Source organism: Lepidochelys kempii, chromosome 11 (assembly GCF_965140285.1).
Source record: "Lepidochelys kempii isolate rLepKem1 chromosome 11, rLepKem1.hap1, whole genome shotgun sequence".
Lineage (NCBI taxonomy): Eukaryota > Metazoa > Chordata > Testudines > Cheloniidae > Lepidochelys > Lepidochelys kempii.
Window position 1 is genome coordinate 8297145 of NC_136390.1, and position 27714 is coordinate 8324858.

General features: G+C 41.7%; 1 protein-coding gene across 2 annotated transcripts in view; it reads left to right on the forward strand.

Annotated features, from left to right (window-relative positions):
- EPB41L5 (erythrocyte membrane protein band 4.1 like 5) overlaps window positions 1–27714 on the forward strand; it is a 54901-nt gene that overhangs the window by 26710 nt on the left and 477 nt on the right. Inside the window, exons 6-17 of one of the 2 annotated variants that reach the window (XM_073305045.1) lie at window positions 2740–2784; window positions 4103–4155; window positions 8835–8955; window positions 9473–9560; window positions 10224–10312; window positions 11516–11585; window positions 12941–13110; window positions 14777–14883; window positions 15681–15708; window positions 22205–22247; window positions 23465–23574; window positions 24598–27711. In XM_073305045.1, coding sequence (XP_073161146.1) covers window positions 2740–2784; window positions 4103–4155; window positions 8835–8955; window positions 9473–9560; window positions 10224–10312; window positions 11516–11585; window positions 12941–13110; window positions 14777–14883; window positions 15681–15708; window positions 22205–22247; window positions 23465–23574; window positions 24598–24604 — 931 coding nt within the window. In that variant the 3' untranslated portion in view covers window positions 24605–27711. Of the gene's footprint in view, window positions 1–2739; window positions 2785–4102; window positions 4156–8834; window positions 8956–9472; window positions 9561–10223; window positions 10313–11515; window positions 11586–12940; window positions 13111–14776; window positions 14884–15680; window positions 15709–22204; window positions 22248–23464; window positions 23575–24597; window positions 27712–27714 lie in introns of those variants that run through there. The other variant, XM_073305044.1, reaches the window with a different exon arrangement.

Genomic DNA, 27714 nt, shown 5'->3' on the forward strand with positions numbered 1-27714 from the left:
GAGAAAGTTGTACTTTGCTGCACACAGCTGTTGGTGGCTAATTGCTAATCCTTACTGGCCAAATATGGCTTTCTAACATGGGACAGAGTGATAGCAAGGAAGGGTATCACAGACCGGTGGACCCACTGGTGGACACACACCAGGCTTCTGCAGTTGGACCCTTGTACTGGATCTGTGTGCTTCTAAACCACCATGAGTCTAGATAGATACCCGCCACAATCCCTGGCCTCTTGTGCACACGTCATGGTCTCTCTCACTCTCTTGGGAATGGGATCCAGTGGTCCAGATCTGACAGGACAAGGCTATGATCGTGTTGGTAGCCTCATGCTGGCCAAGACAGTTGGGCTGTTGGGCATACTGCAGATGTCCTCGTGTCCGCCCTTCCCCGCCCCATACACCTTCTGACCTGCTTGCACATAATATCTCAGAACAGTGGTGAAATTCTGCACCTAGATCTGCAGTCATTGCACTGATGTTTTGGATGTAGGCTGGTTGAGCACTCCTGACAGAGTGCTCCCTACAGGCTCAGGAGATTCTTGTACGAAGCAGGAAGCTTCCCACTAGGAAGACTTACTTCTCCAAATGGAAATTTTTTCCATATGGGCTGCCCAAAACCAGATAGCCCAAGTGGAGGCCCCAAGACTGACGATCCTTGACTACATGCTGCACCAGAAGCAGGTTGGACTAGCATTTAACATTTTCTAAGTTCACCTGGCAGGAATATTGGAGTATCACAGTTCAGTACAGTCATACTCAATCTTCTCAAATCTGACAGTATCAAAATTCCTGAGTGACCTCCTTCATGCTTATCTTCTGGTTAGAGACCTAACTCCCACATGGGACCTCAACTCGCAGACCCTCCCTTTGAAACATTGTTGGAGTGTTCACTACACCACCTGACCATCAAAATGGTCTTTTTTTTTTTATGGACATCACTTCAGCCATAAGGGCTTGGAGCTCACTGACTCAGAGCTGAAGTACCTTACACATCCTTCCATAGGGACATGGTGGTGTTGAAACCATGCACAGCCCAGACAGATGCTGCTATTTTAACAATACCTCTCCAGTCTTTCACACGTGAGGCTTATGCACACCTACAGTGGGATCCACACTAACTACAGTATCTAGAAGAACCACAGTTATTGTACGAAGAAATGGAGTACTTGTGGCACCTTAGAGACCTAACAAATTTATTTGAGCATAAGCTTTCGTGAGCTACAGCTCACTTCATCGGATGCATTCAGTGGAAAATACAATGGAGAGATTTATATACACAGAGAACACGAAACAATGGGTGTTACCATACACACTGTAACGAGAGTGATCAGGTAAGGTAAGCTATTACCAGCAAGGGATGGGGGGGCCGCGCGGGAGGGAAACCTTTTGTAGTGAAAATCAAGGTGGGCCATTTCCAGCAGTTGACAAGAACAGTAGGGGGAGAAATAAACAAGGGGAAATAGGTTTACTTTGTGTAATGACCTATCCACTCCCAGTCTCTATTCAAGCCTAAGTTAATTGTATCCAGTTTGCAAATTAATTCCAATTCAGCAGTCTCTCATTGGATTCTGTTTTTGAAGTTTTTTTGTTGAAGAATTGCCACTTTTAGGTCTGTAATCGAGTGATCAAAGAGATTGAAGTGTTCTCCGACTGGTTTTTGAACGTTATAATTCTTGACATCTGATTTGTGTCCATTTATTATTTTATGTAGAGACTGTCCAGTTTGGCCAACGTACATGGCAAAGGGGATAGGTCATTACACAAAGTAAAACTATTTCCCCTTGTTTATTTCTCCCCCTACTGTTCTTGTCAACTGCTGGAAATGGCCCACCTTGATTATCACTACAAAAGGTCCCCGTCCCCTCCGCTCTCCTACTGGTCATAGCTCTCGTTACAGTGTGTATGGTAACACCCATTGTTTCATGTTCTCTGTGTATATAAATCTCCCCACTGTATTTTCCACTGAATGCATCCAATGAAGTGAGCTGTAGCTCACGAAAGCTTATGCTCAAATAAATTTGTTAGTCTCTAAGGTGCCACAAGTACTCCTTTTCTTTTTGTGGATACAGACTAACACGGCTGCTACTCTGAAACCAGTTATCGTAGGGTAAGTGACATTTCTTTCATGGAGCTTCTTCTTTGGACATCCCCACCAGAAGAAGAATAAAAGGGTAATGCTGTTTTTCACTGCCAGGTGTACTAGTCCCCACTTCCTTCCCAATCCAAAGGAAGAGCAGTCTGTAAGCTAAGATTTTCTGCAGGGCCTTGCTATGGAGAGCAAGGTGGTAACACGAGACTTTATTTTCTTCCAGTTCCACTCTCCTGTGGCCAGTTTTCAGGATGGGATCTAGGCAAAGGCACTTTTGAGAAAAAATTTAGACATTCATGCTTTTGAATGAATGGTGGTGCCGACAGTCACATGGTGCATTACTGAGTCCTGATGGGGCAAGAGCGAGAAACGAGAGGACTAATCCTGCAGCATCTTCCTCTTTCTCCTTTAGGTCCTTGATCCGAATTCATATAAGTCGTCATTTGGGTTTTTCTTCGTTTGCACTGTGCTCAGTCTATGCAAGCCCATGCTGAGAGGCCTTGAAAGATCAGTGTGCAGCATCTTAAATCTAAGTTGCACCTTATTGAGTTCTTAAATGTCAGGTTATAGCTCCTTCTGTCCAGCTGCTGACTGACTGGCATTAGAACTGCTAGCTCTAATTGATTATTTTGTCCTTTCTTTTACCTTCATAGGTATTTATTTGTTCTTCAGCTAAAACAGGATATTCTCAGTGGAAAGTAAGTACTATTAGTATTCCTCCTGGGGGAATTCTGTGCCAAAAAAATAATAATTCTGCGCACAATATTTTAAAATTCTGCGTATTTTATTTGTCAAAATAACGCAATATAATCACTCCGATTTCAATTATTTCGGTAGTTTATTTAAACTACAATACTATGAATGGAGAATGCGAGTAGGGAGCAATGGAGGAAATCCCCAATCCCCCTTGCCAAATAGTAATGTAGCTAGATTTGACTCTATATTTCTAGTTATTAGTCAACAAATATGCAGTCATATATGCTCAGTGTTCCATCATAGGCAACTGAAGAGCAAGTGAGGGCTAGGAAATCAAACTCACAAGTTATATTGGCTACTGACTATCTCCAGAAAGGTCAGTAGCAAACAGTTCATGGAGCACATTTTGATAGGAAATTTTTTCAGTCCAAAAATTTAGACCAGTTCTAATCACAAAAGCACCCTAAGCATTTATAAGGCCATACCGTCCTTTACACCCTTCTGGCAATGTGAAGGAGCCTTAAAATGTTTACACCTGTTTTATACTCATGGGGGAATTGACAAAGACAATGAAAAACAATTCACTAAGCAGGCATGCTACTACATTCAGCTCTGCCTGAGGGGACAGAGCCTGCCCCATGCCTACCTCCTCAGAAACACCCTGAAGCCCTGCCCCTCCACGCCGAGTGTGCTGAAGTAGTGAGCAAGAGGGACACTGTGTGTGTGTCTCTCTCTCTCACTTGCACAACTGCCCAGCCCCCCCTCCCCGGTGGTGATTTACATCTCTACCAGCTGCTCCGGGCCCCCGAGCCAACCTGCCTATGGTGCCGGGGAGGGGGTGCATGACCGCTCTTGCAGCTTCCCTTTGCTTTCCCATCAGAAGTCATTTTTCTGTGGGGAAGCAAAGAAATCTGCAGGGGGCCACGAATTCTGCGCATGCGCAGAGATGCACAATTCCCCCAGGAGTATAGTATGTTTGCTACATTGAGTCTCTCAGGCAATTACAGTGTGTTTAACATGAGATTTAACAACACAGTTTCTTAGGAAAACTAGGAACCCCAGCATTCAGTTTGACAAGAATATATTTTTCTCTTGATACCTTCTGTGTGTATGCAAATGTGTATTCTTGGTGTGCTGGCTCAAAGAGTCAAATTAGTGTAGCCTGGATATTATAGTACTTATCTCAAGCATCAACTTATCAAAGATCTGACATTCACTGGAACGAACCGCATCTCAGCTCTCAAATGCTTGAGAGTTGTCTCCTCTTTGCGAACACAGTCACGCAAAGGTTTATCTAATGAGCCATTTTTCCTGTGGCAGGTTGGAATGCCCGTTTGACACAGCGGTCCAGTTGGCAGCTTATACCTTACAAGGTGAGTGGGGTGGGGGAAATGACTGTGTAGACTCTTCCTTGTAGTCTTGCATCCTCCTCTCTCTGCCACTGTGGTGGAAAGATAAGTATCTTGGCCAGGGCTTGGTAATCCTAAAGCTGAAAAACCTACTTTCCTTGCCTGTTAATTTGTCAGCATATATTACAAAGTGCTTTGCCACATTAGGGAAGGGTGAAAGGAGCTTTTGAAGAAACACATTTTAGCCAAGGAAATGAATTGGCACCAGGCACTTTGCAGAGTGCAATATGAACTGTACGTGTTAGTTTTCATTTTCCACTAAAACGTTTTTTCCTCAGACTTGTAAGAGTGTCCACTTTCAGACTAACAGTTCACTGTGCACTCGGCTTGAACTGCCCTTGTACAGGAACAGGGCTGTCCCTCTGGTGTCTCAGTGCAGTCAATTCCTCAGGTTCCATCCTTGGTCTAATGGAATCATACACCAAACTACAGTGGTTCCAAACAGGGGGTTTGTTTACACACACATTGCACTTGTTTAACTAAAGGTGTGATGTTGCACCAGTCTCATTAAACCAATGCAGTTTTGTGTATGGACACTCCACATTGGTTTACACTTGAATCATGTGGATTTAGCTCACACCAGTACAACTTCTATGTGGACCAGGCCACTGTCTGCTTCTTTCCACTTTCAGTTGAGTTGACAGTTCTGGAGATGATGGGATCCACACAGAAATGGAAGGCTATAGTTTTTGTTTGTTTTACTGGTGCAAAGGGAATTGTGCAGTGAAATTCTTTTCAGTTATGTGATCTGTGTTTAATGTACCATAGACCACTCTGGAAAAATGTCCCTCTCTATATACTCCATATACCTTATAAAACCTATTTGGTATCGTGCTTATTCTTGCTGTGATTCGTAAAGAAGACTAAGTCAATCCCTGAAATTTTTTATTCTCCTAGGTATTTTATAAAAGATCTGCTCAGCTTAAATATGAATAGTGCTGTAGATCAGTGGTTCTCAAAATGCAGGTTGGGACCCCCAAAGTAGGTTGTGACCCTGTTTTAATGGGGTCGCCAGGGCTGGCATTAGACTGGCTGGAGCCCGGAGCCAAAGCTGAAGCCCTAGCCCCACCGCCCAGGGCCAAAGCATGAGCCCCACCACCGAGGGCTCAGGCTTCAGCTTCAGCCCTGGGCAGCGGGGCTCAGGTTGCAGGCCCCCTGCCCAGAGATGAAGCCCCTGGGCTTTGGCTTTGGCTTCCCACCCAGGGCAATGGGGCTCGGGCAGGCTCAGGCTTCGGTCTTCCCTCCTGGGGTCATGTAGTAACTTTTGTTGTCAGAAGGGGGTCGCAGTGCAATGAAGTTTGAGAACCCCAGTATAGATAATCATAGAATCATAGAATATCAGGGTTGGAAGGGACCTCAGGAGGTCATCTAGTCCAACCCCCTGCTCAAAGCAGGACCAATCCCCAACTAAATCATCCCAGCCAGGGCTTTGTAAGCCTGACCTTAAAAACTTCTAGGGAAGGAGATCCCACCACCTCCCTAGGTAACGCATTCCAGTGCTTCACCATCCTCCTAGTGAAAAAGTTTTTCCTAATATCCAACCTAAACCTCCCCCACTGCAACTTGAGACCATTACTCCTCATTCTGTCATCTGCTACCACTGAGAACAGTCTAGATCCATCCTCTTTGGAACCCCCTTTCAGGTAGTTGAAAGCAGCTATCAAATCCCCCCTCATTCTTCTCTTCTGCAGGCTAAACAATCCCAGTTCCCTTAGCCTCTCCTCATAAGTCATGTGTTCCAGTCCCCTAATCATTTTTGTTGCCCTCCGCTGGACGTTTTCTAATTATTTCGCATCCTTCTTGTAGTGTGGAGCCCAAAACTGGACACAGTATTCCAGATAAGGCCTCACCAACGTCGAATAGAGGGGAATGATCACGTCCCTCGATCTGCTGGCAATGCCCCTACTTATACATCCCAAAATGCCATTGGCCTTCTTGGCAACAAGGGCACACTGTTGACTCATATCCAGCTTCTCGTCCACTGTAACCTCTAGGTCCTTTTCTGCAGAACTGTTGCCTAGCCATTCGGTCCCTAGTCTGTAGCAGTGCACTGGATTCTTCCATCCTAAGTGCAGGAGTCTGCACTTGTCCTTGTTGAACCTCATCAGATTTCTTTTGGCCCAATCCTCTAATTTGTCTAGGGCCCTCTGTATCCTATCCCTACCTTCCAGCATATCTACCACTCCTCCCAGTTCAGTGTCATCTGCAAACTTGCTGAGGGTGCAGTCCATGCCATCCTCCAGATCATTAATGAAGATATTGAACAAAACCGTCCCCAGGACCGACCTATTGATACCGGCTGCCAACTCGACGAGGAGCCATTAGTCACTACCCGTTGAGTCTGACGATCTAGCCAGCTTTCTGTCCACCTTATAGTCCATTCACCCAGCCCATACTTCTTTAACTTGCTGGCAAGAATACTGTGGGAGACGGTGTCAAAAGCTTTGCTAAAGTCAAGGAATAACATGTCCACTGCTTTCCCCTCATCCACAGAGCCAGTTATTTCGTCATAGAAGGCAATTAGGTTAGTCAGGCATGACTTGCCCTTGGTGAATCCATGCTCACTGTTCCTGATCACTTTCCTCTCCTGTAAGTGCTTCAGAATTGATTCCTTGAGGACCTGCTCCATGATTTTTCCAGGGACTGAGGTGAGGCTGACTGGCCTGTAGTTCCCAGGATTCTCCTCCTTCCCTTTTTTAAAGATGGGCACTACATTAGCCTTTTTCCAGTCATCCGGGACCTCCCCCGATCGCCATGAGTTTTCAAAGATAATGGCCAATGGCTCTGCAATCACATCCGCCAACTCCTTTAGCACTCTCGGATGCAGTGCATATAGTTGTGCACGTCCAGCTTTTCTAAATAGTCCCAAACCACTTCTTTCTTCACAGAGGGCTGGTCACCTCCTCCCCATGCTGTGCTGTCCAGTGCAGTAGTCTGGGAGCTGACCTTGTTCGTGAAGACGGAGGCAAATAAAAGCATTGAGTACATTAGCTTTTTCCACATCCTCTGTCACTAGGTTGCCTCCTTCATTCATTAAGGGGCCCACGCTTTCCTTGACTTTCAGAGCCAGTAGTTAAGGTAGGGAAACTTGTTGAAGAGAAATCTGTTGCTTTTCCCTTGATATTAAACAGTTTGAATGCATCCCGTTCTGAGAGATACTGGCATTGATAAATGCGTTTGATCTAATAGTGCAGTAGATCAAGTGTTTAGAAATGCAGGGTGAACTTAATAGGTCATATACCCTATTCTTAAATATTGGCATTTCCTTTCTACTTTCAGATCTGTTCTTAATTCCACAGTGAGTTCTTTAGCAGTGCTTTAATCTTACTGTCTGGTTGGCAGCTGAGCAGATTTTATTTAAATCAGCTGGAACCTAAGCAGGCTTTGACAACATTCCTTTCAACAGAGGCAGGTGGCATAGTGGGAGTAAATTACTGTAGATCTACAGACTTCCTCTGTGTCAAAGTATTTTTTTAAGTGTATAAAAAGTCTATTTAAAGGTTTTGTGTTCAGAACTCCAAGAAATAAATTTGTGTATAGTAAATACAACAAAATATTTAATTAACTCAATTTTTGCACCTTTTAAATATTTTATATATTTAATTGGCTTTTCCATTTTGTTTTCCAAAAAGTTTTTCCCTTTATTTTTGTACAAAAAACTTGCACTTTTCAAGCAGGTCAGTTTCTTGCTTGCACTTTTGATCAGAACTTGGGGGCCCAAAATTAGGTTCCTGATTCTCAAAGGTGAGTGAAGCACCAACTACTCTCTTGAAGTCACTGGAGGTGGTGACTGAAAATGAGACCATGTTAATTTAGGTTTCTAATTACAGATATAAGCACTCTTCTTTAGGCAACTGTGTTTGAAAAAGGTTGGCTTTTAAGTGTTAGCAGCCGTGGAAAAAGGAGCCAGTTCTCTGATGTTGCGCAGCCATTGTGACACTAGTGTGCTTACACTGATGGAAAGAGGAAAAATAGTTTCTCTCCCCTACTCTTGCCTTTGCACCCCTAAGTTATTTTTTTGCAGAGAGATCTGTAGTCATAGCTGGTTGAAAAATATTAAAACTGTTTTGGGGGAAATTTTGAAACTTTCCTTTCTACAGGATTCAAAATGGGTACATTTTTCTTGAAAGTTTTACATTTTTTCTCTATTTCTTTTTTTTTTAAGTCAACAATTTTTACTGAAATACTGCTTGGTAACTATTTAAAAACTATTTTGATGAAAATGTTTCAAGAGATTCCAAGATCTTGACAATTCAAAGATGTTGACAATTTTTCATGAAAAGTTCCATTTTATTAAAAAAAAAAAGGAAAAAAAAAAGAGAAGAAAATGTTGCTGGAAAACTTCTTGCGGGAAAAATTTTGAGCAGCTGTACTAACAGTATTTCATCAGCAGATGCAGAAGTTCTGTACAGAGCTTAGGCTGTAGGGCCGTTTGTCAATGTCTGCAGTTTCCACATGAAAACAGGTAGAAACAATAAATATGGGGGGTAGGGAGTGGGAGAAGTTTTGAGTCTGGAACACTTAACAAAGTAAACAAATCATGGTAGACATTTCAGCTCAAGCCAGTTCTTGTTACAGCTATTGCCTTTAAGCTAGGATTTATCTTGAATGGAATGTCACTTGACAGAGTTCTTTCTTTGTAGCTGAACTTGGAGACTATGATCCTGCTGAACATATTCCTGACCTGGTGTCTGAGTTCAGGTTTATGCCCACTCAAACTGAAGAGATGGAACTGGCCATTTTTGAGAAGTGGAAGGAATACAGGTACTTTAGCCTCCTGATCCATGCTTGCCAAATCAACTTTCTGACTCTTCCATTGGTAAAGCATATGCAAATGATGCAGTGGGGATGATGCTGACATTTCTATGTGGTCTTTCACCCAGATATAATCGTAATGTGATTCCATCATAGAACATGAGAAACCAAATCTAACAGTTCTTGGTTGAGAATGTACATGAAAACTGATATTTTTACATGTCTGCCTCTTCAATGCAGGGTGAAATTCTAGTCCTGTCAATGAATGGTAAAATTCCACAGTTTCAGTGAAATCATTAATTTGTCTAATCTTGCAATGCAATGCTTTTTGCAATAATCAGCGTTTCAGATTTAAATTTGCAAAGGTGGCCTTGGTGCTCATGTAAACTTTGAGAGAGCCAGCAATGTTTGCTTTTTGCAGTCCCACAGACATCAGTTTTTCCCCTCTTTCTCCATATGCTAGTTTTTCTTTTCATTGCTCGTAGTTTTACAGGATTCTGTTTAACTTTAAAAAAATTTATTTCAGGGGGCAAACACCAGCCCAAGCTGAAACTAACTATTTGAACAAAGCTAAGTGGCTGGAAATGTATGGGGTGGACATGCACATAGTCAAGGTAAGTTTGTCCACAAGGTGATGACCTCTTCGGAAACGGTTATTCTTACAGACAAAATGTTCCAAGTATTGTGCAAAGCTAAAAGTGCTGTATAGGAAAGGAAAACAAATGAGATTAAGGTAATAATATGGTGCTTTTCTAAAATGTTTAGTACTTAGGCTGGTTATGTGTAATCACTTGGTACGAACTAATTTGTGTATGCTTCTGGAGGCTGTAATTTTAATCTATCTATATTTATATTGTGTTTTAAACATGTGATAGGCGCTGCAGATTTCAGTCAGCCTGAAGCCTACGTGAAAATCATAGTAAATGAAATCAAAATTGGACCGGGATTTAATCTGGTATCAATTCACAATTGTCTATAGAGAGACTAAATAGATTGTAAAGGAAGAACGGTAGAGAATAACACAAGAAGGGTCTTTAGCCCATAAGCATATAAAGAAACCCTTTCTTCTCCTTGCTTCTTTATCCTGATCTCTCCAAAGAGTTGTGGAGTAGAATAAGCTATTTAGGAAGCTTTTTAGAGAGTTTTGTTATTGTAATAAAATAACAAATAGTATTTAACCTTAACAATGAAGGATGGGATACATTGGAATGATTTATACATACATGGGATCCTACACGTGGAACTCAACACAACCTGTTTTGGTCTGTGATACTTAGGCAAGGGACGGCAATGATTACAGCCTTGGACTGACCCCGACGGGAGTTCTGGTCTTTGAAGGCGACACCAAGATTGGTTTGTTTTTCTGGTGAGATTGAAAGACTTAAGACTGTGCATTGTAAAATACCTAACTCTTTTACACTAGCCAAGAATTCTTGAACATCACAGTGTCTGAGACCATTAGTCAATATTAGTAATCTGCAAAATACTCCATAGCTTAAAATTATGGGGGTTTTTCAGTGTCCAAAACGTTATCTTCCTTGGTTAGTGTCCTTGACAAATACGTGAGTGGTTTTTGTGTGCTTTCATCTCTCTTCCGTACAGCAGTGCTAAATACATACACAATGAAGCCCGTACAGCATCACTAATAATATCAAGTATGCTTTCCCAGGTTGTCATGCTGCTTTATTGGATTCGTTGTGTATGTGTGTAGTACTGGATATGTGGGGGAGAGGGGAAAGCATTCAACCAGTCAAGTTGGTATCTTAGCCAAATGTTTTCTTTTTTGTGAGGAGGTGTGGGTATTGGAATCCTTTGAGTGCAAAACACCATCCAGGTGGTTTCTGCCTTTTTTTGGAAATGACCCCTTTCTGTCCCACACTTACCACAGAAACAGGTTCAGGCCTAGATAAAAGCACATAACCATATAATGTAGTAAAGAGTATGAAAATGCTTACCAACACCTGCAGTTCCCTTCTGCAGGCTTTTGAGGGGGTAACACCAGTTTGTTGGAGGTATTTGTAGCAGTTCCATAGGACTTGTACAGTTGCATATGGTTAAAAAGCAGGCAGAAAGATGGGGAACCCACTTTGAGATTTGGGTCTAGGCTTAAGCAAGGTTTAAGGGTCCAAAGTTATTTTCCCTGGTCCCTGTTTCTCATGCTTATTCCCATGCTGGCAAGGTATGGGTAGGGGGGTGGTCAGGCAGGTTTGTTTGATTGGATCCAATCTAATTGTATAAAACACAGTTTGCCTTAATTATCATCTCCCTGCCCAGAAATAATAGACTGTACTGATGTCAGCTAAAAATCCATTTTAAGACCCCCAATAGAAGCTTCATCTTTTTAAAAGTTGCTATAGTTTTTGAAATCTCTTCAAGTCATAACTTCTTAATGACAGTTTCTTAATACACCGGCTAATACATACCTCATTGGGACGTTTGTTGTAGGACCTCAGTCTGTTTATATCAGCTTTTAAAATGGGTGAGTTCTAGAGCAGAACATTGAATATAACTCTTCTCTATGGACCAACAAAGATGTGTTTACACATTTCTTTTCTTCTTCATCTGACAGGCCAAAGATAACCAGACTGGACTTCAAGAAGAACAAATTAACACTAGTTGTTGTTGAAGATGATGAGCAGGTAGTTAAAATGTGCTGTTAGCTCTTTTAGCTGCTGTGTAACTAAGATTCACGGGCACTAGTTAGTTACTCCTGCTCTCATTTCACACTTAAGTTTGCAGGAGAAACATGGCAGCATTGGAGTGTTTTTAGTTGTGACTTCTTGGTGGCAGTGAATTTACATGTAAAAGAAATTTAGCAGTGTCTGATTTGCTTTGTATTCTCAGCTTTTAAAAGGGCAATGTCTTGTTTAACTAGTATGGGCCAGAGAATTTGGAAAGAGCAAGTGTACTTTGGTGTGTTATGTAAGAAAGCTAATAAAGGTAGGTAGTGTAAATGCCACGCAGTTGGAACTCATTCCTTAAACAGATGACAGAAATGCCCCCAGGAGGAGAAATTGCTCTGAGTTGAGCAGATTATAAAAAAGCGAGGATTGGTAACACAGGGAGGTGGATCTGCTTTGGAACAAGAACCAGGAAGTCTGCCACAGAGACAAGTACCTTTATGTTGTAATATTCCCATCAGTCCACAGTTGTTCTGAGCTTGGCCTCCTAGGGTATGGCCACACAAGGATAAAAAAACCTGCGGCTGGCCTGGGTCAGCTGACTTGAGCTTGCAGGGCTAAAAATTGCTGTGTACACGTTCAGGCTTAGACCCGAGCTCTGGGATCCTGTGAGGATGGAGGGTCCTAGAGCTCGGGCTCCAGCCTGAGCCCAAATGTCTATATAGTGATTTTTAGCCCTGCAGCTCAAGCCCCATGAGCCCGAGTCATGACCTAGGCTAGTTGCCGCCATATTGTGGGTCTCTTTATCCCTGTGTGACATTTTTCATCCGGCTTATCTACAAATCAGTTTATTGTAGGATCTTTTTTGAGTGCAAAGTTGCTAACATACATTTTAATAAACAGTTTCAATGCCGCTGCCCCACAACTACATACTCTAATGTGTATACATTTGGGCAGGCCAGGTTGGACAGTGACTCTTTTAAGATGCCTCACGTGTAGTGAATGCATTGTAGTTACAGTGCTATTTGCTAACTAGTCAAAAGCAAATCTTAGCTGGTGTTGGTGATGCCCTGATGTGTTGCTCCTAACACAGAGCCATCCTGGCTCTAACAAGTATATTTAATCATTAATTTATTCCACAAAAAATAAATGGCCAAATCCAGTTGTTCCTGGAGTCAAAAATACTGAATATTCTCTCTAGCAATTCCACTTGTATTTGGCGTATTTCATCCATCTATTCTCAGGCAGAGATGAAGTGGGGGAGATTTTTCACCACAGATGAATATAAATTTTATTGAGCATTCATTAAATTGTGGGGAACTCTGACTCGTTTGAGGCTGTTTGAATTCATGGTGTATTTTCTGTGCTTTAAGGGGAAGGAGCAGGAGCACACTTTTGTGTTTAGGCTGGATCACCCCAAAGCCTGCAAACACTTGTGGAAGTGTGCAGTGGAACATCATGCTTTCTTCCGCCTCAGGGGACCCGTCCAAAAAGGCTCAAGCCGATCAAGCTTCATTCGGCTGGGATCACGGTTCAGATACAGGTCAGAGTCATTTCTCATTCGCTGTCTCTTCTCTCCCCATTTCCAGTCCCTTGGGTAATGCACAAGCGAGGAAAGTGGTATCCAGTTTCTATAGTGTCCAGAAGATTGAATGTCACAAACTGCATTTAGATAAATTATTTAAATTAGGCTGTTAAACTGGCCAAAATAATGCACAATCTTTAATAAACAACCCTTTCCAGATTTGCGAACTGAACTTAAGCTTTTTCTGATCTGTGCACTAAAATGTAGTAGGGGCAGTTTCCCAAAGTTAACAGGTTGTCCTGTTTCTTACATACAGTACATTATACCTGTGCTCTGTAGACTACCCTGGCTTCCCATTTACTTCCAGGTACAGTTCAAGTGGTTGATTTTGATTCATGAAGCCCTGCAGTTTTGGTTCTGGTTGAGAGTCCACTTCATGTTCCATAAGGTGCATTTAACTGACACAGTCTAGACTTACACATTTGATGGCAGAGCAAGGCTTGTGACTCTGGAATTCATATTATTTGTGTTGCGGCAGTGCCCAGAAAGCCCAATTGGAATCAGGGCCCCGCTGTTTCAGACACTGCATAATCATATAACGAGGTCTCATCTTTGTCCCAAAGACAGACTGTGAGACAATTGGTCTTTTACCTATGGGGTTGATTTGCTAGGGGAGGCAGATTTAGTTTACTATGTTTGGGATTTTTTTTTAAGTTCTCTTTTTTGGGCCCTGGGTCAATTAAGCTGTTATCATTTTGCTTTATTGATCACATGAAGTCCATCTGCATACACATTGTGAAAAGTGCATTTTATAAATAGAAAAATATAATAAATATAGACATTATCATCATTTGTAAAGGGTATGAGGGTCACTTTAAGGACATTGTCAAATGGAAGTAGGTGATTTACTTGCACATCTCTGGAAAGCATAATCTGCAGTTCGGGCAGAACCCCTAGCAAATGTAATAGGGCTATTAAGGAAGTGAATGTAGGGCATGTTGAAAACATTGGCTTGTCAGCTCCGGAGAATGAAGTGACTTACATCTACAGAACAGGTGAAGTACAAGCAGTGACAATGCAAACTCACCACATGCTACCTTGCTGGAGCATGCTGGTTGTTCAGCTGCTTACCAGTCCTTGGCCTGTCTGCTAGGCAAAGGAGCTGGAGATGGAGGCTCTGTATTCAAAGCCCATGAGCCCTCAGGTTCCTCTTTAGGTAAGAAGACCCGTCTTGAGAAAACAGCATAGGATTGGGAGTCAGAGCATCACAGTTCTAATTTCTAGGTCTGTTCTAGTCTTCCTATATGATACTGGCTGAGTCTCTTGGGCTCTGATTTTTTCAAAAAGTGCACACAGTTACCATGATTGCGTGTTTAAAATGACAAAGTGTGTATTTTGAGGAATTTAACCCTTAAGGAATTATTGCTTCAGTTTCTGCTTCTGCAAATGGGGATAATATCTCCCTCAGCAGGGATTAAAATATTTGCAAAGTTCCTGAGTTCTTCTGATGAAAGGCACCATAGAAGCATAAAGTTGTTTGTCTCAGCAAGCTAGGATTGCTGAGCCATAAAGCAAACACCTACAAGTAAGTCAGACAAGGTATTTTGTCCCAGTTATGCCTATATTCTGCCTTTGTAAACAAGTGCTTTGTCCCATCGTTGTGTACCTTAACTTTCACTTTTAGTGGGAAAACAGAATACCAGACAACCAAGACCAACAAAGCCAGAAGATCAGCGTCCTTTGAAAGGAGGCCCAGCAAGCGATATTCAAGGAGAACGCTACAAATGAAAGGTAAACTGTCACCACACATTGTAGGCAGCACGGCCCACAATGAGACTCAGATAGAGTAACATCTTGTGCTGATTCTAGACAGGAGTTCTTGTGTGGACGTTTCTCCTCATCTTGGATGATGATTTTTATAATGATCCATCTTTCCTTTGAGTCATTGCTCTTGGGACATATTTGCAACACAGTGTGCTTAACAAACTGGGTGACTTCAAGTTGCCTTTGACATTTTGTGAGGTTGCCTAACAGCTAAGTCACCTATGAATACTGTAAGATGTTTATAGAGAAAAATAATTGGTCTAATAAGTAAAGAATTAACCAATATATGAGCATGATCCTTCATTGAATCCCTTTGCTGTCTGTCTGTACTTTCTGTGTCAGCTTAAAACTCCCCATCCTTGCAAGACCTTGAACAACTCTTCCCCTGCTTGCATCTCAGCCATTGTCCCACCTTGTGACCGACATGCTGCCAGTTTTTCTTGCCTTGATATTCCCTTTGTCTCCTTCTCTCACTCTTGCTTATGCCTGGAATGACCTTCATGTCTGCTTTCAGATCCCTTCATAAATCCTAGTCTCCAGTTTAAAAATGTGTTCTTCGTGCTTCATACGTATTTGCTTTGCAACTCCTTATTTGCGGTCACTCTAGTCTTTTCCTGTGTTTGTTTAATTTAGGTTGTAAGCTCTTTGGGGGAAGATATCTTATTTTTAAGTGTCATGGATATTTATTTATGGTGCTGTATAAATACTAACAGAATGAATGCAAATTTAAATTTGTAATCGATCTTGTCTGGAATTTTTTGCAGCAAACGTGGCTAAACTTGAAGAAACAAGGTAGGAGACATTCTGCTATTTAATTTCCTTTCGGTTCAGTCTGTATTTAGTTACGTGTGTGTATGGAGGCAGGTTATAAGGTTAGTTCAGATCTAAAGGAGCACTATTAATTTAGCTTTTAAGACCAGAAGGAACCATTTGATCATCTAACCTGACCTCCTGAATAACACAGGCCACAGTGAAAGTTGCTTTTTCAGTTTGGGTAGGTCCTTCCTATTTTTCAGTGGAGAGCTGCTGGTTTTAGGTGATGCTGTCTCAGTGGAGGATATTGCCAAGAATGCATCCTAGCAAGCAAAAATACTTTTGAATTCTGGGGAAGTGGGTTTATGACTAACTCCAGTCCTGACTTGCTTTCAAATGTTGGTGAGGAGGATAGCAGGATTTTTCTGTTGTGCCGTGAGAGAATCAAGCAGACAGGAATAAGAGGAGTTCTTCTTGCTGATGTGTCTCTACTACAATGATGCAATTGAAATACAAAGCTTGTGGAATTTACGAGTGGGGAGGAATACTGTAGAACTAGACACTTCCACCAAAATTATTCTCTTCATTTTTACACTTATGCCTTGACCTATAATAATAATCAGTAGGGAGAATGCCCAACATTTTAGGAGTGAGTCTGTAATTTTCCTTCTGCATTTGTGCAGCACCTAGCCCAGTGTAATCCTGGTCAATGTCTGACCCTCCTATGTAACTACTGCAATACAAACAATAAATAATATTCTCCAGTTACCAATTCTCTTTCTAAACCTTAGAAATCAACCCGTTTAATTACTTCACATTCCTCCTCTTCCTTCTTGAAAGAGGTCTTCCAGGATTATATTATCATTGTTGTAGCAAAGTGCTTCTCTAAAGCTTGTACCACTGTAGTATCTGTGCTCTTTTCACATAAATGTTCACATCCACAAGGAACAGCTCTCCTTTTCAGCCCTCAGATCCTGGTAACTTGTAGAGTCATATTCCAAATGCAGTTGGGGCAACCCCCTCAATGCCTACCCAGAGGAGTTGTACTCGGCTGGTTCTCACCTCTCTCCCTTGCATCTCCAAGTCCTAGCCTAGAAGGCCCTCCTGTTGAGGGCCTGCATGTTGCTCTCTGTCAGCCAGAAAGGGTCACAAGGAAAGCCCTGTGAGGCACAACCCTCGGTTTTCCCACCCCCGCTCTCCAAGCACAGCGCTTCTGGGGAGCCTGTAGCCCTTGCTGGATCAAGGGACCAAATTCTGTGCCAGATTAATGTATGTACTTGATCCAGCAAGGGCTAGAAGCTCCCCAGAAGTGCTGTGCTCGGGGAGCATGGGTTGGAAACAAGAGGCTGTGCCTCCTATGTCTTATCCTTCACCTCTATTTGTATGTAGTGCTGCAACTGTGCCGCCCTCTACAGCAGTTATCCATCTGGCCGAGAGTATAACTCACCTAGGGAAATGCTGTGGGTTGCAGCAGCAGAAAATTCCATAGTGGGCTTGGAAATAAGTAAGATTCCCATAGCACCTTGCCCAGCTTATGCTTTTGTTGTGCTATAGAGTTGTACATCCTGAAGAGTCCTGAGTGGAAGCCATTTCATGCTGTTGAAGGGTTCAGGGTGCAATCCAGAGCAGTGAGGGGTTCTAAGTGTGGGTGCCTCAAATGCTTTGCTACTGTAACTCCTTGCCTGGGACGTTCACTGTCAGCAGCAAGCATGCAGGTCACACCCCTGAGTGTCTGTGTATAACTATAGTCCTGGTCCAACAACTCTGATCCCAGCAGCTGGCCAGCAACACATCATTCACACTTCCTGGTCTCTACCAGCATTTGTTAGAACCAGCAAGATGATTCTAGCACACTCTGTCCCAAATTTTCCCAACACTGTGCTCTGAAATGTCCAGCCCTCTCCTGGATAGTTCAGAAGAAAAATAAGGTTTGTTTGGCCCTCTAAGGGCACAAAAGCACATCACAGAGTATTAACTTAACTGAGGTAAATACACCATTCCAATTAAACACAGCACTGAGTTGCTTTATAGTAAAAATAAATCAAGTTTATACACAGTAGGACATAGGTTAAGTGTTGACAGGTAAAAGGAATAAAGTTAGAAAGGGTTAGAAGCAAATAAAAGTGAAAACACACATCTAAAAGTCTAAAACTTAATCTAGCAAAGTGTAGGCGTTGTTTGTGATGGTTTCTCGCCTGTATTCAGTTTCCAGAGATTTCAGTCACTATCTCGCCCCTTGATTGAAGGACCCATCTTTCTCAGTTTGTAAGAGCTCTGTTCCATTTTGTCTGTCAAGTGATGGATGCCAAAAATGGCATCTGTCTGCTTATATCTACTTTGTTACAAGAGGCAGGGTGACTTTATGCTGTTTTTCCCTTCCCGTGGCCTTTCCACCTCTCTGTATGTAAGTAGGGCTTCCACTGTTTTGATTCCACCATGCTGAATTTACATAGGAGACAGGTGAATAGCTGCCTTCTCTCCTGTCTGGGAGGGAACCTGTTTGGCCACAGACAGTAAAGCACAATATCATTACGTATCCATATTTCCTTATATAATGTTAATGCACACATTTCACAATGATATTAATTACCAGTGTGTAATTGCATTCCAGAAAAGTCGTCACTCTATACACTTTTTTATAACACCATAATATTGTATACAATCAATTGATTCAATTGCTTATCAGTTGAGGTTCAGCTCCCTGCCCTCCACCTCCCATCTTTGTACACCAATAAGTCTTTGAAATTGATTTTTCTGAGGGTTACGCTCAAAGTATAGTTTATTCAAGTTGTGAGGATGCTGACATGGAGTCTGGTGGTGAAGGAAGCTCCATGCTCTTTCTTACCCCACTCTGTTAGCTTAATAGCTTTGTTTACCTAATATGTAAAAAAAAAAAAAAAAAAAAAAAGACTTTAATTGTCTTTGCCTGAAGATCGGGCTGGTCTGAGAATCAAATACACGTTCCTTTGTTTAAGCGAGATCTGTTTACCAGCTCCCTCTGATATGCCTAATTTAAACACACTTTAGTCATAATTCCAACATGCAGCCATAACTCTCAATACAAATCATGTACATACATTATGCAAGCATATAAATGATCAGTGAGTTATTTGTTTTCAGATGATACCTCACAAGGCATATTTTGTACAAAGATCAGTACACTAGTGTGTAGGGTGTGAATATTGGGGTTCTTAAGGTCACACATGCTTATAAAGACAAGCTAACCCACTCAAACACCCCAGTGTACTTGCACTCCACTGCCCATGGTACATAGGCCTGGATGTTTTCCAGTGTGAGGCTGGGAGATCATTCTTCTCCCACAGTGCCTCCTCTATAATGACATTCCATAGGGGCTTCATCTATTTCCAGAGCCAAAATCATATTCCTTTCGAGGCTGACTAGATTATAACAACAAGCTATTGGCTCTTCCTACATGAGCCCAGGGGGAATTAGGTTTGTTTAGCTCATTGAATTTAATGTTTCAGAGTAACTGGACTGGCCTCGTTTTTCTTTGATGTGTTTCTTCCTGTTCCTGGACGTTCTCCCCTCCTTTATAGTTGGGTTTTCATTTAGTAACTCCATGCGAATCCAGCTCATTAGGTGGAGCTAGCAGGGAGAGCGGAGAAGAGAAACCAAGGTGAATGGTGTCACTTCCCTGGCCTGTCTGATTGCCACCCATTAACTGGCGCCAAAGAAACCAGATTGAAAATCCCCTGGTTGAAGTATTACATAAGATTTAAAAACATAATAAAACTCTCAGTAGGTTGTTTTGTTGTGGGCTGTTTTTTATTCTCCGCCATTCAGTAATCACTGATGCAAAGGGATATTTGATCTGGCAATTTCTGTGGGTAGAGGCAGATGAAATTTAAAAGCAGTAAAAGTGCAAATGCATGCTGTGGCGGGGAAGCTAAAAGAAAACAGGTTGGAGGTAAGATTGGGAGAGTAGGAAGAGTTTGTAAGATGAATTTGTATTGGAGAAAGGATAGGCAGTGTTTTGAGTAAACTATAGGTTACAGCAAGGAGGAAGTTTTTTTGAGGTGAGACTTGAATGGTATGAAGGAAGAGCCCTACACCAGTGGTTCTCAAGCAGCGGTACATGTACCCCGGGGATTATGCAGAGGTCTTCCAGGAGTATGTCAACTCATGTAGATCACTGTTTCTGAACGTGGGAGTTGCTGGATGGGCTTGGAGGGGGGAGGGAGGTCGCAAGTTCAGGGCTGGTGTTCGGGGGTGGCAAGTAGGGCAGTTGCCCCGGGCCTCACGAAGCTAAGTTACATGCTTGAGCCCCAAGCAGTGGGGCTCAGGCTTCAGACTCCTGAAAGGGGTATAGTAATCAGGAAAGGTTGAGAACCATTGCTCTACTCAGATAGGCCATTGCTAGTGAGAGAGTGAGATCCCCTTCTCTGTTCAAGATATGCAGAGTAATAGCAACTGAGGACCAGATTGGAGGACGTGAGTGGGTAGATATAAGTCACAGAGAGTAAGTGAAGTGTAGCCATACTTCGAAACTGAAGTGACAAGGAAGCTGATAGATTCTACAAAGCCAGGTTGCTTTTGCTCCATCTTCATAGACTGGGGGTTGTCGTAATTTTTGGGTAAGGGGCTGAGCCTCTGGGTTCTCTTCCTTAGTATGGTTCTGGGCAAGTCTCTTCACTATTCTCTGCATCATTTTTCCCCATCTGTAAAATGAGGTTAATACTGACCTACCTCCCAGTGATGCTGGGTGTTCGAAAGCTTAATTAAAGTCTGTAAAGTGCTTTGAAATCCTTGGATAGGGGCGGTAGATGTGTAGTTTATTTATTAGTGCTAATAATTGCTCTTCACATTTTGTCGGTATGCCATTTTACTTGAATCTCATGTTCAAACCAGCCTTGCTGCAGGAAGAAGAGCTCTGTACAATTTCCCCGCCTGCCAGTGCTGAAGGCTTTAGTTTCCCTGATACTCACCTTGGTGTTGTGTCATGGCACATTCACCCCCAGAGCAATGAGTGCTGTTTCTGAAACTGCACACTCAAGCATCACTAATTAAAATGCATCATGAAAGATGCATGTTGTTTCTTTTGTATTAACTCATCGGTGAGGAATGTGTTGATTGTACAAGCATTCCTCAGTATTTTTTTTAAAGGTGCAGTACTCTGTACTTGAAATGCCACTCTGCACTTCCCCCTCAGTGCAGAGAGCACGGTAAGAGAACAGCCAGAGTGTAGCTTGTATGATCTTGGTTGGTGTTATACCTATAGGGCTATTTAAGTAAAAGGACTTCAAAAATATTGAAACCAGTTTACTCAGCAGGTTGACTGACAGGATGGTTACTCTGTGCAAATGATACCAATTGTCCCAGCCAGAAGCAACTGGGGCATTAATAGAATCTGGATTAAACTCTTTTTTAAAATGAGAGATTGGAAAAGAAGCTTTTTTTAGACTAAGTCTTAACATTTTTGGTTAAGATCTGTATATCTGGCATGTATGTGTGTTGGCTGTGGTGTTTTTCTCTTCCATGTCTTTCTGCCCATGCCCAGCATGTGAGGAAACCCTATCTGAGACTGAATCCTGAATTCCTTCAGCATCCCCTCCCCTAGACCCTTTATTACAGCTGCCATCCATCTAGTGAAGAAAGCAGAAGGGGAACACATTTGGATTTCCACTTCTAAATGGATTGGACTCAGTGTTACCATCTCCCAGGATATTTGGGTTTTTTTCTTATAGCCCCTGGTCATGGAGTCATGTGAATACATGAGAATCTCAGCTTTCATTTAAATATAAAAAGTTTCTATCCCTTGTAATTGTGGAGAAGATCTTAAAAATGTGAAATGTGTGCAATTTACAGACTCAGATATTAGAAGACAAATAAAAAGAATCCAAAATCTGTTTTTTAACTCATGAATTTTTTGGTGGCCTGACTCATTATTTTTGAGTATCTGACTAGGGCTAGCAATACTCTGGGCTTCTGGGGCTTGTAGGGAGAGTAGCCTTGTAATATACAATGTAAACTGTTGCTTTAGAACCTTTCTTCTGTGCAACTTCATGAGACTTCAGATAATAGCAGTTATGTAATTTCAGCCATTTTCTGTCCAAAGTTAATTATACAATGAGCGTATAACAGTAATGAATAGGGAAGGTACTTTTGCCATCTGTCTTACGTTGAATGTTTAAAATCTGGCTCTGTATATGCAAAAATTGCATTAAGTGTTAAAGGCATGCCTACTTAGTGTTGTCCTTGCCCCAAGGAAATTTCATATAATCCAACTAGATATCATGGAATGGCAAGGGAAAAAGTGAGACAGGATATAGTGAAACTGCAGCCTGAACAAATTGGGAGTCTGGTAGCCCTGCTGTCATTGGAATGAGGTTGCTGACCACAGGCATAAGGTTTTTAACTTCATTTGGAAAGTGATTTTTAGATTAAATGGTGTAGAAAGACCTCTAGTAAATTGTTGTTCTACTTGAAATCTATCTGATTTTGGTCCCCCACACAATTTATAAACATATATCTTGATCCCTGAAAGATTCTGATTTAAATTTTTCTTGCTTTTCAGCATTCAGAACAATGTCTTACATCAAAATAATGGATCACAACAAGTAAGGCAATCTCTACGGCATTCATTTCTGAGACTGTTTCCCTAAACATAGAAGCTTCATTGGTCTTCACAAGTTTCAAGAGTTGGGGCCTTATGCTAACCTTTTTAAATGCAGTGGCTTCCTTTGACTGACTATTGATTCTAAAGTTACACATTAAACTAGACTCTTATTTCAGCTACTAAGTGACAAGTGGGATCATTGGTTAACTCGGCATGGAGGATTTTAGCTAACTAGCTGGAGAGGGAGATTCCCCCACCCTCTCCAACATGTAAACATATTAAATTATGCATAAGTTGTTTAACTGTGTATGATCTTTGAGAACTATAGTAACCTGCAAAACTGTACTAATGCTCTGCAAGTTAAACTGCACACAAAGGAGAGGGACAGAGCTTGCTGGCAGTTTTGCGTCCATCTCTTACTAGCGTTCTGGGCTACTGCTCTGGTATTTTTAAAGGGACACGTACTTCTGCTACATCAAGGATAAATTACTGGCAACATCTAAATTTTTTTTTGTTTTTCATAAAACTTTTGATGCACTCATCCCCTCAGCATCTGTGCATGGTAGGTGCTTTGTGTCACTAAAAACAACCATTACGAAAACATAACCACCTCCCTCCCCAGTTACTAGAATGATACATCAGAGGCGTGGACTCTTCAATAGGAATGCCCTGCCACCCATTCTGGAGTATGTCAGCTGAAGGGGCGGACAGTAAGTGCAACAGAGCAGATCGGACACCACCAGGGGGTGATCTTCTAGGCCATTAAAAGTATAATCCCTTCAGCCACATCAGGAAGCAAACAGATGTGCTGGTGCTCAAGGTTAGCTGCTTTATTCAGCACCAGTTGATGCTTCTGGGTGCTATTCAGGGGTAGATGAATTGCAGTAATCCTGCTTTTGGGTTACAAAGTTGCAGATCACTGTTGCAGAGCTAGTCACAGAGGGGAACAGTTGCTGCATCCGGGACAAACCATGAATGAAGAGGGCGCTGCAGCTGTTACCTGCAAATCCAAGAGCAGTGCTGTACCCAGTATGACCCTGGTACTGTTACTGGCATTTGAAAAGTGGGACATGTCTCTCCAGTGGGGGGAAGTATCTATGGGAGACGTCTTGTCAAGCCTCATGTTTGGGCACGAGGAGGAGTTGTTTTTTTCTGTGTGTCACTGTCACGCGGTAAAGTGTTTAAGATGACTTGCTTGTTTTTGTTTTATTTCCCAAGAGCTGGAATGCAAAGCCGACCCTGCCTGTCATCATTCCGTCTGGCCCAGTCTTAGTGGAAATAGAAAACTTTCCTAGGAGCCCTGGAGCCAGCCAGCAAGACATGAAATGGTGCGTTCTGCAGACCCTTGCTAGTTTCTTTGATTGAAAGGGAAAGGTCATTCGCTTATATACAGTCCAAATGCCTTTCTTTTTATAGTTAATCTGCTGTTAAACTACCTGTATTGTCTTTTTGAGAAGAATAAATTGTGGGTCAGGTCAGTGGTGATAAAGCTGGATCAGTGCTTTGAGACCAGGCGGAGAGTGCTGCAGAGGCAACCTGCTCAGCTTCTGAGGGAATCTTTGCTGCTATTCCTATGGAGGAATCTACTGCAGCATTTTCTAGCTCTGGTGGGAGTTGTTCCACCCTCTACGGCCAACATAGTCTCTGTGACCCAGTGTCTGGAGGCATGCAGCCCAGGAACAGAGACTTATCCTGTTAGATCCTGGGAAAAACGTGCCAATCATAAATCAAGTTCTTTCTGGATGTGTCCCAGAAATCTTATGCAATGAGTAAACTAACTCTACAGTGCAAAGAGAGGAGGAGTTTGTTTGGGGAAACTGAAATGGTTGAAGGATAAGAGCTTGATTTCATTTAATTAAAATGTCTGCTCTTTATATACCAGAATTTGGGTGAGATTGAGAGAGCAGCTCTTAATCTTTTCACTCGTTGTCTCCTATAGCATGGGTTGTGACTTCAAATGGGGATGCAGTAATGGAAATGGAGCTCTGATTTGTTAGGCTTTGAGAAGCAGCTGTGATGGGATGCAATGGATTTAAAGCTCTTATCCTAAGCGGTTTCAGTCCTCAAAAAAAAAGGTCCTCCATTTGGCTAGAATCTGATTCTGTTTTGCTTTTATGTCTCTTAAAGACAAAACTATGTAAATATGGTTAATACCTGACAGTAATGGTGTAAAGAAATGCATTGTACAAATCTAACTAATTACATATTCAGTGGGGTTTTTTAAAATATACTGGATCTTGGATTTAAAGAGGGAGAATAATTCTGCTCTGCATCTGCTGCATTGTAATTCTGCTGCAAAACATTTGATGAAATGGTGCTTTCTCTTTTTCTTTTGCCCTTGATTTGCCTAGTATCTGAAATCTCTGGGTTGTCTGTGGTGATCTCGTTGATCGGTCGATTTCTTCCCTGGTGGTGGTGGTGGGTGAAAGGTGGTTGTATCTTTATTCTTTCAGCCTTCTCAGTATGATTTTGTTCTGTATTTACTCAGTCTAACTGCAAGGTGCTTGCTAGAATCTGGTAACTTCTTCGTTCGGAACATTTGACTCCAGCTCCAAACGGCTCTACATAGGTCTTTTATGGTGGTAGCAATACTGTTATGTAGCAGTAATAAGGTTTCTGTTCTATATTTAAGTTCCATTACTTCTGTTCAGAAGCTGAGAGAATTTACAGGCCCATCTGTGGTAGTTTTGATCCCAGTGTGCCTGTGTTAGGATTAAGAGCCTGAACCTGTGTTGCTGACAGACCTTGTCCGGAAATCTAGCTCTTTGCTAGATTCAGCTGCAGAAGGAAGTTTGTCTGTAGAAGAGGGTGGGTGAATGTAAAATTTATCTGTGTGTTACCTAATGTAACATACCCCAAGAAAACATCCATTCCTACTTGACACAGTTTTAATATATTCACTTAGAAGAAAATAAAACTTTCTCTGTGTTTATAAAAAATATTGTAGTAACTTATGGAGCAGCTTTCTTTCTGGTAATGTGGGTTTAACATGGTTTGCTAGCAGCTGTTCTGTCTGCTGTGGTAAGGGATGCATCTAGCCTTAAAATGGGGAAATAAAGAACAGTTTGGAGCTGTGTAGTCAACTATGTGTGCTGCATTCAAGTTTCACAGGCTGGAAATGGGGTTTGGTGGACACATTGCTGAAACATATGTGTCTAGTTGGAGAGCTGTGACTTACATGACTTGGTATCTTAGTGTCTTGTTGCAGCTAATGGGTTTTTTTCTAAACTGCTCTCTGCTTTTAATTGGCCTATTTCCGCATGTATTGGCTTTGGCTTCTGTCACAGAAAAACAGTCCTCCTTTTTGAAAAATAATGTCCATGGATAGCTGAAAACACTGAAATATTTCAGGTTATTTTTTATAGTGGTGATTGGGGTGAATGGATTAGGGTTAAGGATCTAACCTGTCAATTTCTGGGTGCTGTTCCTTGCAGATACCTCTACTGGCTACATTACAGCCCTTCCTTTAATTTAAAACTGGAATACTGCAGGTGTCATCAAAAATGATGAGTCAGATCATAAGAAGGATTTTCAGTCTTTTGTTTTCTGATTTTGAAATCCTCTGCTCTATTGTTTAAATTCCTCAGTACAGAAGAGGTTTCTGCGCCCTTTTGGCCATACAAATCCAAATGTAACCATCAAACAATGTGAGGTATTAACTGCAAAACTGGAGGTCCCCAAACACAAGCAGCATCTTTCTGGCTTTGTGCTGGACTAAAAGAGTTGCTTCTGGGATAAAACGGGGAAGAAGCAATAGCAGGTTAGCAAATCTATTTCCGTGTCAGGGAGCATGCACAGATCTTCCTGTTGTGAGCAGCTTTTCATTTGGTTTCTTAAATTATAAAAATTAGGGAATAACTTAAAAACAAACCATTTGATGGCTGTTTTAACTTTTGGACCTCATATGCCATTTCTTCACAATATGCATTGCAAAGAACAAAATTCTGCGCTCCTGTGGGTGAAAGTTATGCAAATCTTCTCTCCTTTCTAAAGGAGGACTGTCTAATCATTTACCCCTGTTGTGAATCCTGCATGTCTTTTCTGCTTCCCTGTCTAATGCGATCTTTTAGCTAATGTCCTGCCTGCTCAATTGTTTTGGTGTGGTTAAAAGTATTAAACTGAACTTACTGGGACATGAGACCTGATGAAATATGAACACTTTGTAGCTGTATCTGATGATCCACTTACTTGTTTATGGTTAAACTAAATGACTGACTCTAAAATTACGCTATTTAAAGGGGGCTATTTTAGGAATTTGCTCCCTTGAATAGCTTAGAGAAAAAGAGAGAGCTTGTTTTTTTGTGAGCGTGTCTTACAGAGTGTATGTCAGCCTCACGTAAACCATTGTAATGCGGGATTCCGAATCGGATAGAGAAAACAATGCTGGAACAGTCTCTACATGTTGGTTCATTTTTTTCCATCTTGAGGCTTCTTATAAGAAAACGCTTAAAAGTTCTAAAATCCAATCATGCAGGTGTCTGTTTCAGTGGACCAAGTTAATTATCCCAAGGCCATATTGCTTCCCGCATAAGAATTACTTGGCACTTGCATAAATATATTAATGTCAGGACAGTGCTTTATACATGAATCGTGCTGTATCCTGTTAGTCTTCCTAAGCCCTTGAGGACTTTATTCCCAGTGTGGAATGCATTAGCACTGGCTATGTATAGTCACTTTTGTATTGCTACATTTTTCAAACAAATTGGAAGACAAAGTCTTGGCCTTTTCCTAAAATAATCCACCTCCAATCATATAATCATATCATATCATATTCAAGATAATCAAGTACAGCTATGATCAGGTTCTTCAGTAATGTCTAGTTCTTTAGTGAATTCTGCTAATGAAATGTGAAAGATGTGCTGTAGTGATCCCTTCTTTGACTATAATGCTTGTTTTTATGATGTCCTCTTTCCTCCTTTCCCCCTCTTTTCATTTGCCTTGAGAACCTGCCTTCTTTGGTAGCTTTAAACCTTGCTGTTGCATGCAGTAGCTTGTTTCCACTGTGCATTGAGACATGTCATTCAAACCCTTTAATGCCGCTAAACATGTAAAGCACTCTTTCAAGGAGGTGTATGCCTTCGTGTCTTTGCCTGTTTTCTCATCTGTAAAATGGGGATAACACTTAGCTTTGTAAAATGCTTTGGAATATATAGATGAAAAGCACATTGTAAGTTACAAGCATTACATACATGGGATGCCTTGACTTTCCATTTTGAAGCTTTTGCAGAAGTACATATACACTCTGGCAGCAGCAATTAAGGGGTTAATTTGACATTCCAGCTATTTTATTCTGTGTATATCCTTGCACACTTCCTTTATTAGGTGTTTGACATTTGGCAATTTAGTTCTTCCTTATTACTCTTTTTCACATCATTCTTCCCTCCCTTCCTCTCACCTCCTACTGTCTTCCACCCCTTCCCCTTCCGTTGCTAATTACTAACTGTGCCCCCTCCCAATCCCCAATGATC